The following is a 16181-nucleotide window of genomic DNA, read 5'->3' as shown; positions in this document are numbered from 1 at the left end:
ACTTGCAATTGACTTTGATTTGAGTGAGGGAGCCCTGTGCAGTCACCAGCCTCACTTTCTCCTCCAGAGCTATCTGGGACCAATGGTCCTGATATAGATCAGGATGACTGAAGATGGTCTATATATTTAGTAAATATCAGAAGCAGCTAGGAGAGGGATTTTGAGGGTTTAGCCTTCCCATGGCTTGTTTTCATTTCTCTTAAGATGAAAGCAATTCAGAGGAGTTCATCATTTCATTTTAGCAGCCTTTGAGAGGAAGAGTGACCATTTAGTTTAGTGTCCAAATCATATACAATTTCAGAAGTTAAGTTAGCCTGCAGATGCCACTATTCATTTTAAATTTCGGCATGTATGTGTCTTAGCTTCATGGGTTGGCTCAAGATTTGATATTACCAATCCCTTTCTGGCTACTTCTTCGGAAAATCCTGTGTGTTAGATTAATTTCATTTTTATATTTTGCAAATCTAACATGTGTGCTTTTTCCCTCCTTGGAGCCAAAGTTTTTGCCTGGTATAATGCTACAGAGCATAATAGTAATTTTTAAAGTATTAGCTGTTAAGTATAGAGAGAGGGAAGTTATATGACAACCCTAAAAGAAGGCATGTAGAAATTTGTGTGCACTTGTGAACTGCAGGACCTGACTTTGAGAATGGAGACATAATCCTGGAATTGTCACTGTCACGTGGTGGGGAGTAGCTGGGGGAGGGAGAAAGGAGGGGAATATTTAAATTAAAATTTTTCTTATAGCTTCACTTTTCTTTTATCATTTAAATTGACAAGTACTAGCATTTAAAACATCCAGAAAACCAATTTAGTCACAGTGCACCAAGGCCCTCTCTCAGTCATGTAGTACATACACTTTGGGCTTAAGAGCTGGGACCCAAGAATAACTGACTGGGCTTCTATCTGACCTGTGCAGCAATCATTACTAAAAAGGCTTCCCTAAAGTAGGTTAATCTTAGTACTTACTTTTGCAGAATTCTGTGGGAATCATCATTTCAGCTCTTCAGAAAAGCAGTCAGAATTTAAGTAGAGACATTATATACCAGATTAAAAAAAGATAAATTAGCATATAGCTCCTTAAAATATGGTACCTCGAAAAAAGAACCCTTTTCAGTTTATCCATATCCATTCCCTCAGCTGAATCATGGCTGGGGTCATGGGTCTGGTTCCTGTGCAAGCCAGTTGCTTTTAACTTTATTCTGTGGCCAAAGACAATATCTCTAACCCCATTCTGCTAATATTTTTTGTTGAGAAAGTGGAGCTGCGCAAATTCATTACCACTGCTATAAATTAAAATAAACCAAGTTTGCTTATGGTGGAATGGTAACATTATTTAGGTATGTATTTTGCTTACACATGTGTATGTGCATTTTATTTATACAAAAGTATGGTGGTAAAAGTCTCTGTATCATTAAAGTTTGTATATACATATACATACATATGACAGTGAAAATGTATAAAATATTATATATATATGGAGAGAGAGAGAGAGAGAGAGAGAAAGTAGGGGAGCTGGTAGAGTCAGTGTGGTGTAGTAGATAGAGTGGTGGGACTTGAAATCAAATAGATCTAAGTTCACATCATGTCTCTCAAACTAACTTTATGACCTTTGGCCAGTTACTTATCCTCTCTGAGCTTCAGACAATTCTGGAGGACTTATCTACTAAGTATAAAGATGGGTTGTGTTGTGATTTGTATTGGTGCCTCACAGACAAAATCATAGATCTTTGATATGTTGACATTGCATACTTTTTTGGGAATTGGAGACCTAACTTGTGATTTCACTGACAATGAAGAACTCCCAGTGAATAAATAATCTCTATTAATATTTTATATATTGTTGCATCAGAAGCTATGCAAATTGTCATATGGATGTGTGTGTGTATGTGTGTGGTACTACAGATGCAGTATGGCACAGTGGGAAAATTGCTAGACTTGGAGTCAGGACAGATCTGTGTTTCTGTCCCACCTCTGATGCCTATTACCTGTTTGCCCATGGGCAAGTTACTTAACCTTTCTGTAAAATGGGGATAATAGCTATAACACTTACCTCACAAGGTTGTTATGAGGATCAAAGGAGGTACTCAGGCACTTAAAGCATCAAACCTAATTTTGGTTTCCACTGAGAGAAAGTAGAGAAACATAAAGTGAAGCTGGAGAAAAGCAACAGTGATTAAGGAGATGCAAAGCAGGTTTTAGAAAATGTTAAAGCATTTGTGTTGAATCAGTCTCTCAACTGAGGTTGGAAGGGACCTTGGAGCCTGTCTAGCCCCAGTGGTTCCCAAATGAGAGTCCCCTCTGCCTCATATCTGTCAGAGGGCCCCCTGTGTGGTAGTTGGCCTTCGTTCTCAGAGGACCAGAATGACATCACTGTTTCAGAGTCAAGTTACAATGGGTCTGACTGTGGCAGCTTTTCACTCTCTTAGATAGCGGTGATTGTCACAAGGGATTTTTATTACATCAAGCCTAAAATGGCTTCTTTCTGCCTTCTATCCACTGCTCCAAGTTCTGGGAGCTGCACTGAACAAACCTAATTCTTCTTCCAGGTGATTTCCCTTCCAGTTCTTGGGAAAAGGCTATCATTCTCCCTATTCAAGTCTTCCCTTCTCTGAGCTAAACATCCCCACTTTCTTTGACTATACCCTCCCATGGTATGGAGTCAAGCCCCTTTACTATCCTGATTGCCTTCCTTGGGACACAGTCCAATTTAATCAATGCCAGATCTGAAATGTGACAACCAGAACTCAATGTGATGCCCAGCTGGGGTTTGACCAGGGTAAAGTATAGCAGTGTCTGTACTGAAACATTTCTTAAATTCAAGACAAGATTTCCTAAAGTTGCTGCTAATCAGACTGGGAAAATGGAGGGTATATGCATAGAGAAGTAATCAATTGTGCCAGGAAGTGTGTACAAAACACCAAATACGTGGTGTAGATGACAAATGATGGCGCCTGTCTCTAGAACAGTTTTCTGCTTTTGTAGTCATCCTCAGTCACTGGGACCACCTCCCCAGAACACAAAACTCCCCAGCCCTTGTCAGTTACTCCATTGGGTTGGTTTCCTCTTGCCTTCATTCTCTTTGGCTGCTTCCTTTGCCATTTTCAATGCCCCATGTTTCCGTTGCTGGTCACTGCTTGGACCAAGTAAATTTCCCAGCCAAGGAGATACCATCCTGAGGGCTTTCCCCTTAGCAAGCTGTGATAGGATTAATCATTTGCCTCTGTGATTCCATGCCTCTTGGTTTCCCCTCTCCCCAAGAGCCCTTCCCTCTTAGGTAAGGTGTTTATTTTCTCTTTTCTCTGTATCACATTGATCCAAAACCCCATTCTAACTTGGTGCTGCTCTGGGTTATTTTTCTGCTGTTTCTTCAATTGTTCCTCAAGACATTTCACTCCCGAAGTCAATCTCACCCTTCCTTTTTGGTTATTTTGTTATGTATCACCTGCTTGGAGACAGATTTTAGGTTTATTTTCTAAATAAGGATGAGATGGATGTGGACAATGAGAGGATACGGAGAAATACAAAGTGAGGTTGGAGAAAAGCAACAGTGATTAAAAGGATGCAAAACAGGTCTTGTGAAGACAATTTAAAAACATTAGTGTTTAATCAATCTAAGAGTTAAAATATGCCTATCTTGCCCAGTCTGGAATTAAGGGACCACTTGTGAGTCCTCTCCCACTACTGATCAGCACTGTGGCATGCTCCATTTGCAACTGGGGGGGTGGGATTCACCTCTTCTTAGGCAACTCAGTGTACCCCATCCCCCGGGATATTCCTGCTGACCTTAATGCAGACACTGAAATGATATAGCCACTGTAACTCAGGATTCCCAATCTCAAGAGATCTGCCAGCCTCCACTTCCCTGGTCCCTAGACCAGCTGTTTACTTCCTGTTGTATCTTATCATTAGGTGGTGAAAGAAGAAAAGAACTTCAGAATGTTAAAACATGTATTTCTCTGAGTCCCTTTCAGAATCACTGGTCTCTTAGGGACTTAACCGTGATCTTTAGCCTCAGAGGGAAATTCTTTGTTATGATGCCTTTCATCTTTCCAGGGTATTCTAGCTGTGCCTGATTTTTCCTTTACCCTATCTAGTTGGAGGTAAGCAGACACCATCATGTAGAGGTTCTTTTCCCAACCCCTTTTGATTATTCAGCTTCTCTCATTTCCCCTCCTGACTCCTCTCTCGTTCCTCCTGGGGTATGCATCATATCTTTGTACAAAACAAAGAGAAATCTTTCATTTGAAAATTGTATGCCTCACAAAAACAAAACAAAACAAAACAAAAACTAGAAAGTTCTTAAGCCATCCCCTACCCTGCTTTTCAGCCTTCTTGTTGAGTAGGTGAACTTTAAAAAACTTTTTGTCTTTTTTCTATTGATACCTTTTGTTTCTCACCATCTTTATTTCTGAATATTTTCTTCTCAACCTAGCAAGCCATTCCTCCAATCAATTAATCATCAAGCATTTATTAAGCATCTATTACATGTCTGGCACTGTGCTAGGTGTTAGAGATAAGAAGACAAAAATACAACAGCCCATGCCCTCAGGGAGTTCAATTTAACCAACCAACACACTGAGCATGTCTGATGATATATGCAGTTTTCCACACCCATAAGTAGTCACCACATCTTCAAAGACGGTAATTGGTAATTATAATTACACATGGCCCAGTTATTGATTTTTTTTTTTTGTTCTTTTCATTGATGTTGTAGTTAATGTGTTTATTGGGTTTTTTTGGTGCTGCTTACTTCACTCAGCAGCAGTTTATGTAAGTCTTACCATATTTCTATCAGTTCTTCATAGTCCTCTTTTATTAAGACCTGATATTATATTCAATTATATTTTTGTTTCATGATGTATTCCAGTACTTTGTTTAGTCGTACCCCACTTGGTGGGCTGGTACATTGTTTCTACTTCTGTACATCCAGCAGATGCATTTTTTTAGATGGAAATTAGTTTTAGGAAGACTGCTCTCAAATATTCTTATTTGGAGCAGAGTGATTCTAATGCTGTAAATGCTGTCTCAGAAGATAAGGGACTTGGTAGTTATTTAAGTTACATGATTACATTGACTTTCCATCCTGCCAAGATGAACGGCTTAGGGAATAGGAAGAAGGCTAGACTGGGCTTCGAGAAACTTGGATTTCGTGCCCAGATGACTTAGGAACTTAAACTGGTTCCCTTGGATCTATTTCTTCATTTCTAAACAAAGCAATATTAGAATAGTGCTATGTCAAACATTGGACATTCTGTGTACTTCCTATTGTTTGCTATCATTAGATGGTGATAGAGGAAAAGGAATTTCAAATTGTTATGTTTATTTCTCAGAGTCCCTTCTAGGTCACTGGTCTCTTATGGACTTAAATCTTTAGCCTCAGAAGGAAATTCTTCATCATGATGCCTTTCACCTTTCCCAAGACATCCTAGATGTACCTGATTTTTCCCTTACCTCTTCTAGTTGAATTGAACAGATTCAAGAAACCTGGGTTCCAGTCCAGTCTGCCACCATATGTGACCTCCTAGAGGATTTTTCCTTTCTCTGGGCCTCAGTTTCCTCCTTTGTAACATGAGGGAGTTGAGGATTATTTTATTGGAGATGATTCCAAGCTCACTTCCAGTTCCAACCTTAGATGATTCTGTGATGGTAATTTAACTCTTGGGGTGGTGGTGGAGGACAGTAAGGATGTGAAGACTGCTGTAGATTAATAACAGAGCTCAGTTACCATGAAATGCTTTTGGACTCTTGGGAAGAAAAATATAAATATATTTGCTTGTTTTCTAACCAGATACACATTTTAATTATCTCTCTGCCTTGAACTGAGGGGAAGAAAAATGTCATTTGTTAGAGGAAAAAAATATGTTCCAAAAGTCAAGGTAGTTTTGTTAACGCAGATATACTGTTCTTTAGGGGTTATGATGGAAAAGAGACTAAGTAAAGTTTGTCTAGCAGATGAGAAGCACAAATGGGAATGTGAAAAACTTCCTAAAAAGGCATTTAGAATGCTTAATATGAATGTATAAGTAGAGCTTATATCAGATTGCATGCCATCTTGGGGGGTGGGGAGAGGAGAAGGAGGGGAAGAAAATTTAAAACTCAAAATCTTATGGAAGTGAATGTTGAAAACTAAAAATAAATGAATTATTTATATAAAAATTAAATATACCTTGCAAACAAAAGGCATTTAGGAAACTGGAGTTTAGAATCACATGAAAAAAGACTCAGGATTTTCAGTTTGCTTTGATAAAAGCTTAATATGAGAAAATGAAAGAAAAGGCATTGATTAAGTACTTACTATGCTCCAGACAATGTGCTAAGTGCTGGGGATTATGATGACAGAAATGGTTAGACAGTCCCTGCCCTCAAGGAGCTTCCATTCTAATGGGAGAGATAGAACACATTGTAGGAAGTGGGAGCTCAGGAAGGAAGTTCCTGGTAGATAGTAGTGTTGATTTGATCCCCGTTCCCAGATGAAGAGGTGGAAAGCTGGGGAGGGGGAGCAGACAGAGGACTCTTGCTGTAGTAAGCAGATGACAAGATGCCCAGAGTTAATGGCAGATGGCATATGAGGCATGGATTGATCTGTGGCTGGCTAAATGGGATGGGGTGGGTAAGTTTGCACTCAGATACCACTCAGGACAGGTAAGACCCAGGATTGGAGCTGCAGAGCTAAGTGGATCCCCTCCCCCAAAAGGACTGTAGGCATGGACTGGAGGTCCAGATTGGAGAAGGGTGCAGTCAGTGACAGGGCAGATGGCAAGAGGTGGGGGTGGGAGGAGCAGGGTAAATGGCTGGTTGAAGAGGAGTCAGCAGTGTGATGGCAGTCAAATGAGCTGGGGTTTTAAGACTTTCAGGTGACAATATGATTGACCACTAGGTGGTACAGTAGAAAGAGTGTAGGGCCTGCAGTTGGGAAGACCTGAGTTCAAATGTGGCCTCAAAAGCTTACACGTTGTGACCTTGGACAAGTCACTTAACCTCTATTTGCCTCAGTATCCTCAACTGTAAAGTGGGGGTAGTAATAGCTTTGGAGGGTTATTGTGAGGATCAAATGAGATAATATTTGTAAAGCACTTAGCACAGTGCCTGGCAGTTAGTAGGTACTTAATAAATACTCATTCCCATCCCTTTCCTCCCCCATTAATAAAAACATAATGTATAGAATGGGGGTGGTGATGACTCTCCTTTCCCTTGGACAGACAACATTTGGAATACGGTGTCTGGATGCCGTATTTTAGGGAAGGATATTGACAGCCTAGAGCACATATGGTGTATATGACCGGGATGATAAGGGGACTTGGAACAATGTCATATGAAAACTGGTTGATGGGCTTGAGCATATTTAGCTAGAAGATGAAGAAGGCCCGATGGCTGTCTTCAAATCGTTATCGTCACCTGGATTATGCATGATTTGCTTGCCTTTCAAGGACAAAATGAAAGTCAGCAAGTATAAAGTGCAGTGAGAGTTTTCACCTCACAAGTGTGTGTGTTGGGGGAGGACCTTCCTACAGTGGGCAGAGTACCTATTTCTTCTGAGTCAGGAATACCGGGGTTCAAATCTGACCTCTGACAGAAACTGGCTCTGTGATACTGGACAAAGCCCATCAACTCTCAGTGCCCCCGGGCAAATCTTGAAGACTCAGAGTTTCAGAACATTTGAACACCCACATTTGTGGAAAGAGTTTTTTCACCAAGGAATTCTTTACCTCCAATGAAATAATGGGTAGAGATGGAGAATAATAAATGAGAGGCTTACAAAAATCGAATTTCTTAGGGAAGTGATGATTTCCCTTTTATTAGGGTAGCCTCTTGTTGGGGATGTTATGGGGGGATTCCTAGTCGATTACAGGTTGGACTTGATACACTCTGAGGTCCCTCCCTGTTCTGACACTGTGTCAAAGTGATGCTAGAATTAAGTGAGTGTGTGATTATTGTACAGAAATGACACTAGAGGAAATTGTACCAAATGACTCCTAGAGGAATCCTAGCTACCAATCTCCAGGAAGAGTAGTTAATGGTTTGGGGATGGATGGCACTTTTTGCAGTTACAAGAAGCCCTAGATTTCCCTTCCTTAGTTTTACCTGCACTGTCCCCTACCTTTCAAAGTAAAATGGAGCCCAGTGAGAGCTGTAAGTAGGAACCTTTTCTAATGTCTTTTGAAGACAGCCTGATGATATTTTTTAATAAATGAATTTTTATTGATGTCTTTTGCTCTTACATCACTAAATTTCCCCTTGTTCTTTGAGAGAGTCATCCCATCCCTTATAACAGAACATTTCCAATGACATTTTAATTTTAGGCAACACAGCTATAACTAACCATAGTCATGGTCTACCCAGAACTCCTCCTATAAATGAACCTTATAGTTATTCCTACTTCAGAAGTATCTTTTGGGGAACCCACATCCTGTCAGGGGACAGTAAAGGAATCGAAGAGTCTCAGTAGCTTATTTCCTGAAATTGGGAAATGCTTCGAAAAGATTAAAAAAGTCAGCATGAAACATAGCAAAGACATTGCCGAAAAAGTGAGATTCCTATTATTTAGTCACAGTAGGGGACCCTCCCCTAGTTCTGGGGATGGATTTTTTTCCTGCTGGCAGATGTAATTTAAAAGCCCAGTTCCCCCTGCACTTCTCTTTGTATGTGTGTTCTTTTCTGACCCAGCAAAGGAAGTTAAAACATTACCTGGCAAGTTCATCAAAGGGTCCTTTTATCTAAAGGAAATTGTATTGTCAGTAGGTAAAGATTTAGGGAGCAGGATCTGCAGCTATGAGCTCTCAAGTTTTGAAGGGCCTTTTCAGGAGAATAATTCCCTCCGCTGTCCCCATTCTACTCCCTACAGACACTATCATTATCCCTGGGTTCCTTCTAGACTGTCTATGTGCCATCCTCTGAAAACTCCTTCTGCATTCTCATCTCTATGTCTTGGCACTTGGTTTTTATCTCGGTCCCCTCCTTCCCCCCTTTCCACATCCTACCAGATCCTTCAGTGGGCTTGCATAGACCTCATTTTCATGATGCCTCTCCTCTCACTACCATCAAGTGTTTGCTGACTGGAATAATGATAATGAAGAATAACACATCCCTTGACTGATCAGCATTTCCTACCAGTAATCCTTTCTTTGGGATGAAGGGGTTGTCTCCAGAAGGATTCTGCCCAGAGATGCATTACCTGACAGGTGTCTGATATTATGCATTACTGGAACAGATTCTTTTGTCCAATTTTGCAGCTACAGTCTACCAGTTAGCAGCATTGCCAAGGAATAAGTTATCTGAGAGCAAAGTTTGATTGGGTTGGAGGAGGGCCAGAACAATTGAAAGCTTGGGACATTGAAGGGAGGGAAGAAGGAGGCACCCAGGGGGTTCTTCTTTGGGGTAGGAGGCCTGTACGACAAGTCACTCACTATATGGCAGGGGTGCTGGATGAGGAGGAAAGAGTTGCCAGTTGAGGAAATGGGACAAACTTAAGCTTCACGCTTTCACCTGGGTCGGACTCTACTGGGAGAAGAGTGCAAGGGAACAGTCACTGTTCCTCTCTGAGACAGTATTCTTAGGTCACTGGCACCAAGCCACCCCTGAAATGTCATGAGTCTGAATTGATGAAAATAAAAGCAAACACTTCAGCCTGTAGGGTAGAGGAACAGCTCATTGAAGTTACCCAACCAGTCTTCCATGTTTTGTACATAAAAGGCATCAGGAGTCTGAGATTCTAGTTTGGCTGCTCCACTAACTCAGGCAAGCTGCATAATCTCCTTCCCTCAGTTTCCTTCTCTATAAAATGAAGGTTAAAACTTCCCTCCTTCATAGAGTTGTGGGGGAAAAAATGAAGGGGTAGCACTGGAATAGGGCATGGAACTTGGAACCTGGAAGATCCAGATTTGAATCCTTCCCCCCCTCCCCATACTTCCCAGCTGAGTGACCTTGGTCAATTCACTTAAATTCCCTCAGCCTTAGTTTCCCCATCTTTAAAGTGAGAATAAAACTTAAAGCATCTACGTATAAATAGGTTGTTGAGGAGCTTAAAAAAGATAGCAGACATAAAAAAGTAAAATAAGTTAATACAAAATTATTTTAAATGGCTTGAGGAGAGAATAGAATGAGATAATAGTTGCAAAATAGCTGACATTTTATACGCTTTGAGGTTTGTAAATCTCTATATGTGAAGGACTTTGGGTGGGGTAGAGTTAAAAGTATCTGGGTACCTTCCATTACATTCTGTTGCCTCTATAAAGAATTGGAGGACAAAAATATTTATAGCAGCTCTTTTTGTGGTGGCTAAGAATTGAAAATTGAAGGGATGCCCATCAATTGAGCAATGGCTAAACAAGCTGTGGTATATGATTATGATGGAATACTGTAGTGCTATTAGAAGTGACAAGGTCAGCAGGATGATCGTAGAAAAACCTGAGAAGACTTACATGAACTGATGCAGAGTGAAGTGAGCACAATCAGGAGAACATTGTACATAGTAACAGCAACATTGTATGATGAAGAACTGTGAATGACTTAGCTATTCTCATCAAGACAATCCCTAAGGACTCATGATGAAGCATGCTATCCACCTCCAGAGAAAGAACTGATACTGTCTGAATACAGACTGAAGGATGCTATTTGTCTCTTCTTTCTTTCCTTCCTTCCTTCCTTCCTTTCTTCCTTCCTTCCTTTTTTATACAACATGACTAATATGGAAATGTTTTACATGATTGCACATGTTTAAACTATATTGAATTGCTTACCGTCTCAGGGAGGAGTAGGGAAGGTAAGGAGAAAGGGATAAAATTTGGAACTCGAAACTTTTTTTAAAAAAATGCTTAAAAACTGTTTTACCATATAATTGGGGGAAAATAAAAATATTATATAAAATCAATCAATTCAATAGATAAAAGTGAAAAAAAAAGTATTGGAAGTCCTAGAGAATCTGACCCAAGGTCCCATACATGTTTATTTTTTATATTTACTAAATTCATAAGGTTCTACTCTGATGTTAATGGTGGCATGACATACCACTTGCTACATCTGAGACCCTGTTTGCTTCCTCTGAGGTATACATTGTAATGCTAAGTCCCTTTGGCTCCTCAGGAAAACAAAATGCTTGGCATTGCTTCCTGCTGAGTCCTGGCTTCCTCTAATTCTCAGCTAAGCTTCACTTCTTCAGGAAGCCTTTCCCAGTTCCCTTAATTCTAGTGCCTTCCTTCAGATGATTATTTTATACGTATCCTGTAGATGACTTCTCTGTATCCATTTATTTGCATGTTGTCTTCACCATTAGATTGTGAACTCCTTGAAGGCAGGGATTATCTTTTTGCCTAGTCTTAGCACATAGTGGGAGTTCAATAATTTCTGATTGACTGACTGCCCTGGAAAGAGGACTTCAGTCTTCTGTGGGGCTGACTTGTGTTTGGTCTTGCAGGGAGATGTGCATCCAACAAGATGGAAGAGTTCACCTCACTGTGGTTTACTTTGGGAAGGAACAAATGAGTGAAGTCAAAGGAATACTGGAGAACACTTCCAAGTGAGTATTGCTTGAGAACCATAGTCTCCAAACTATAGGCTGTGGGGAGAAACTAGAGTGTGATTTGACTTTCCTTCCCAGTGTGGGGAGGGGTGTGATTTAGCCTGGTTGGCAGCTTAAGGGGAGGAGGGAAGGGAAAGGAGGGAGGATTCTGTCTCACTCTTCCCCCTGAGATCACCCTGCCTGACACCAGTCCTAATTGTGTTGAGTTGACACATTTGATGGATGTGATCAGCTCCCTGGAGCAGCTGGGTTGGGAAGCTTAGGTTTCTTTGGGCTTCTACATGGCTGAATATAATCATTCTTTTTAGCACTAAAGATTTTAGAGGTTTGCATGTGCAGAGTGGGAATTAGAAAGAACATAGCTCTGTAATTAGTTCTGTCTCAGTCACAGCTAGCGAAGTGAACAGGGACGCACCCAGTCACATCTCCCTCCTCTTAGCAAAGGGATGCAGTCCCTTGATGTTCACTCATTATGCATTTCGAGAGACAAAAGAGAAATCAAAGAGGGTCAGCTGAGGATCCCAACTGAAATCTACTGAGCAGGATGGAAAGCTTTTAAACAAGGGCTTGTCATGGATTGTCATGGTTTTATGTAGTAGCTGACAGATCAGCCATCAGAAAAAAAGGAACTTGAATAAAGGGGTTGTTATGTTGTTGTTATTTATTTATGTCTGACTCTTCGTGACCCCTTTTGGGGATTTGTTGGCAAAGGTACTGGAGTGGTTTGCCATTTTCTTCTCTAGCTCATTTTACTGGTGAGGAAACTGAGGCAAACAGGGTGAAGTGATTTGTCCAGGGTCACTCAGCTAGGAAGTGTCTGAGGCTATATTGGAACTCAGGTGTTCCTGATTCCAGACTCTCTATTCACTGTACTACCAAACTGCCTAGTATGTTATGTAATAAATAACAGTACTTCATGAGTTTTAGCTGTCTTAGGATCATAGATCTGAGCTGGAAAGAACTGCAGAGACCAGCTAGTCCAACCCTCTCATTTTATAGATAAACACTGAATGATCTACTCAATGTCATGCAGGTAATAAGCTAAGTAGCTAAAACAGGTTTTGAACACAGATCCCCCAAGTCCACAGTCAGAGCTCTTTCCATTGTATTATATTGTCTCTAAGGAATTTTAAATCACTGAGGTATAGTGAGTATACTAAGTGAAACTGGTCCTGGAAGGAAGGAGGTATTTATTAAGCACCTACTCCGTGCCAGGTACTATATAAATAATATTTCATTTGATCCTTACAACAACCTTGGGAGGTAGGCCTTGCCGTTACCCCCATCTTACAGTTGAGGTAACCACGACAGATGGAGGTTAAGGAACGCGTCTAGGGTCACACAACTAATAAATATCTGAGGCTAGATTTAAACTCAGGTCTTCCTGACTCCAGGGCAACTCCACTGTACCACCTAGCTGCCTTTAGCTGTCCTCTACCCTAGATGAGACCCAAAGGACTTTGAAGGGTCTAATTAAATGATAGGGAACATTGCTTTAGTAGTTTTCCCCATGGCTCTTGGGAATAATAATTAGCAGTAACAATTATATAATAATAACATATCCATTAACAATAATAGTTATATAATAATAATAACAATTATATGGTAGCTAGGTGGTGTAGTAAATAGGGTACCAGCCCTGGAGTCAGGAAGACTTTCTAAGTCCAAATTGGGCCTCAGACACTTACTAGCTGTGTGACCTTGGGCAAGTCACTTAACCCTGTTTGCTTCAGTTTCTTCATCTGTACAATGAACTGGAAAAGGAAATGGCAAACCACTGCAGTATCTTTGCCAAGATAACTCTAAATTGGGTCAGAGAGCTGAACACTACTGAAAACGACCAAACAACAATTTATAGAATGATTTAAGGTTTGTAATCTGTTGCACAACTGTTATTTCATGTGATCCTCACAACAACCCTGGGAGGTAGGTGCTATTTTTATCCTCATTTTACAGATGAGGAAACTGAGACAGATGGAGGCGGAGGTGAAGTGTCTTGTACAGGGTCACACATCTAGGAATTGTCTGAGGCTGCATTTGAACTCAGGTCTTCCTGACTCCAGGTCCAACATTCTATCCATTGAACCCCCTACCTGCCTCTATAAGTACATTTAGCCTTGTGTTAGGGTGATGTGGAAGAGGCAGAGTTTGAAGTAGCTGGTATAGCAGAAAGAGTGTTAGATTGGATTTCCAAAGACCTGTATTCAAATCTTGGCTCTTCTAGTTTTAACGGGGTGACCTTTCACAAGTTCTTCACTTCTCTCAGGCTTCAGTTCCCTCATCCCTAAATGGAGAGGGTTGGATTAATAATCTCTAAAGTTTCCCTCTAGCTCTAAATAATGACAGCTAACACTTATAGAAATAACATTTTAAGGTTTACAAAATGCTTTCTGAGAACCAGAGTGCTTTGGTTGGTCTGCACAATAATCCTGTAAGGTAGATGCTATTATTTAACCCCATTTTACACAGGAGAAAACTGAGATTCAGATGGGTTAAGTGACTTGCCCACGGTCACATATTTGATTTCAGATCTTCTTGACTCTAAATGCTGCTCTCTATCCCCTGGGCCTCTAAATCCTGTGACATCCATAGCCTAGTAAGGGCCTATAAATGTCTGTGATGAGTTCAAGACACATAGATAAGCTAAATCTGAAGTAACAGAAATACTAACTGTGATTGCTGAACAACTATCAGTAATATTTGAAAAACTGTAGAAAAAGGGGGGAAATGCCATGGAACTGAAGGAGGACAAATGTCTCATTCCGCAAGGTAGCCTGACTTAAATTCCTGGCAAAATATTTTATTTTTTATTCTGAACTTAAACAAAAACCAAGCAAAATGAGCATTTCTGTATATAAGATAGAAGACAAAAGAGGATTTTTCATGAAACTGTGAGTCTCTGTTATGATCAGATTGCTTTTCCTTTTAAGCATATAATAAATTCCGCATAGAACTTTCAAAGCTGTCCTATTTGTTTTCCTTCTCACACTCCATTTTTTTATTCCATACATTTTTTTTAAAAAAATGTTTCAATGATATTTTTCTTCTTTTCTTTTTCTTTCTTTTTTTGTTTCTAGGAGGAGGGGAAATGACCCTCTCACTATTCCCCTCCTTATACAGGTAAGGAAGAAAGAAAAAGAAAACTCTTATAATAAATATGCACGATCAAACAAAACTAAGCCCCACATTGCCCATGTCTATAAATATATGCACCTTGAGTCCATCACCTCTCAGTGAGTAGATAGGTCACATGTTTTATCATCAGTCCTCTGGAATCATGACCACCATTTTACGGAACAAGTTTGTAACTACTTTTCTCCTCGCCCCTGTCCTCTGTCCGCCCCTGCCCTCAAAAAAAAAAGTTAGACTGGTAGATCAAGGGTATGCTGTGGTTACAGTCTTTCTAGATTTTTAGCAAAACACTTGGTAAACTCATGCTGTTCTTTGCAGTGTGGTGCCTAACATCATTACTCAACTGAAATAGCTCTCTTTAGTTACCAGTGTTCTCTTAGTTGTCAAATCTAATGACCTTTTCTCAATCCTCATCCTTCTAGACTTCTGATGTTGTTGACTGCTTTGTACTTTAACCCTCTTTGTGTTCTTCTCATACCTGTCTGACTTTTACTTCTCCATTTCTTTTCTGGATCATCATCCATATCACATTCCCTAACAGTAGATCAAAGCTCTGTCTTGGTCACTTTTCTCTTAAACTGTGGAGCCCAGAACTAAACACAGTCCTCTAAATGAGGTATGACAAGGACGTCATCTCGTAATTCTGTACCTCTCTTAATGCAACTCAGTGTACCATTAGTACTTTGGCCACCCTATCACACTGCTTATAACATCAAACTCAAAATCAGGTCTCCTGACTCCTAGCCGAGTGCTTTTGTCCAGTCCATTAAAAACTCTCTCCAAAGGGAATTCTGTAGGTATCACTGTTTGTCAGGCTTGCTTCTAGACAAGGGCAAATTGCAACAGAGCTAGCAGACAAATCTTGGGCAACTGCCCCATTTCCACAGCAGGCCCTAAGGCTTGTAGAGGATGAGTCGTCATATGTGTTTGGCTGTGCTGATTCTCAGACGTGCCTAGTAGCAGAAAGTAGAATGAGGATATAAACATAGCCACCAAAGAGAAACAATGAGTAGCAAAAATCAATGAAGCATAAAAGGTCTGTGTGTGCCTCATTGATTTTTGTTCCCTGCTCTCTGAGTTGTTAGGCTGGTGACCATCGGTCTCTTCATTTACCTCACTTCCTTTCTTTGCTCTTTCTGTGCTGCTGGCTCTCCTTCCTCTGTGATGCTGCTTAGCATTTCATAGCACAATTCATTAGCTGGTGGCCACCTTTTTCCTTAGAAAAACAAGATGGACACTTCCAGAGTCCAGGGCACTGCATTTGAAGGAAGCAGCCTAATGTGGTGATCACTAGATTGGGAGCCAGAAGATTTGGGTTCAAATCTCAGCTATGCAATATACTACCTTTGTTTTGTTTGGCTACTATGGGCACCTGTATGCATTTTTACCATCTCTGAACCTCAGTTTCTTCATCTGTTTAATGTTAGTGTTGAGCTAGGTGACTGGTAAAATCTCTTCCAACTCTAAAAATCTTATGATCATAAGTGGTTTCTAATGCTCTGAAATATTTGGGATGGCCTTTTGGCTAACC

The 16181-nt window shown here is 40.5% G+C and overlaps 1 protein-coding gene across 10 annotated transcripts in view; it reads left to right on the top strand.

Annotated features, from left to right (window-relative positions):
- The window catches only part of CSGALNACT1 (chondroitin sulfate N-acetylgalactosaminyltransferase 1), a 400361-nt gene that overhangs the window by 340819 nt on the left and 43361 nt on the right, over nt 1-16181 (top strand). For all 10 annotated transcript variants that reach the window (XM_027865511.1, XM_027865507.1, XM_027865514.1 and 7 more), the window contains one exon: nt 11414-11515. In XM_027865511.1, coding sequence (XP_027721312.1) covers nt 11414-11515 — 102 coding nt within the window. The remainder of the gene's footprint in view (nt 1-11413; nt 11516-16181) is intronic.

Source organism: Vombatus ursinus, unplaced genomic scaffold, assembly GCF_900497805.2.
Source record: "Vombatus ursinus unplaced genomic scaffold, bare-nosed wombat genome assembly UNPS02014778.1, whole genome shotgun sequence".
NCBI classification, from domain to species: Eukaryota; Metazoa; Chordata; class Mammalia; order Diprotodontia; family Vombatidae; genus Vombatus; species Vombatus ursinus.
The sequence above is the reverse complement of the archived record's forward strand: the minus strand, read 5'-3'. Positions and strand labels throughout refer to the sequence as shown.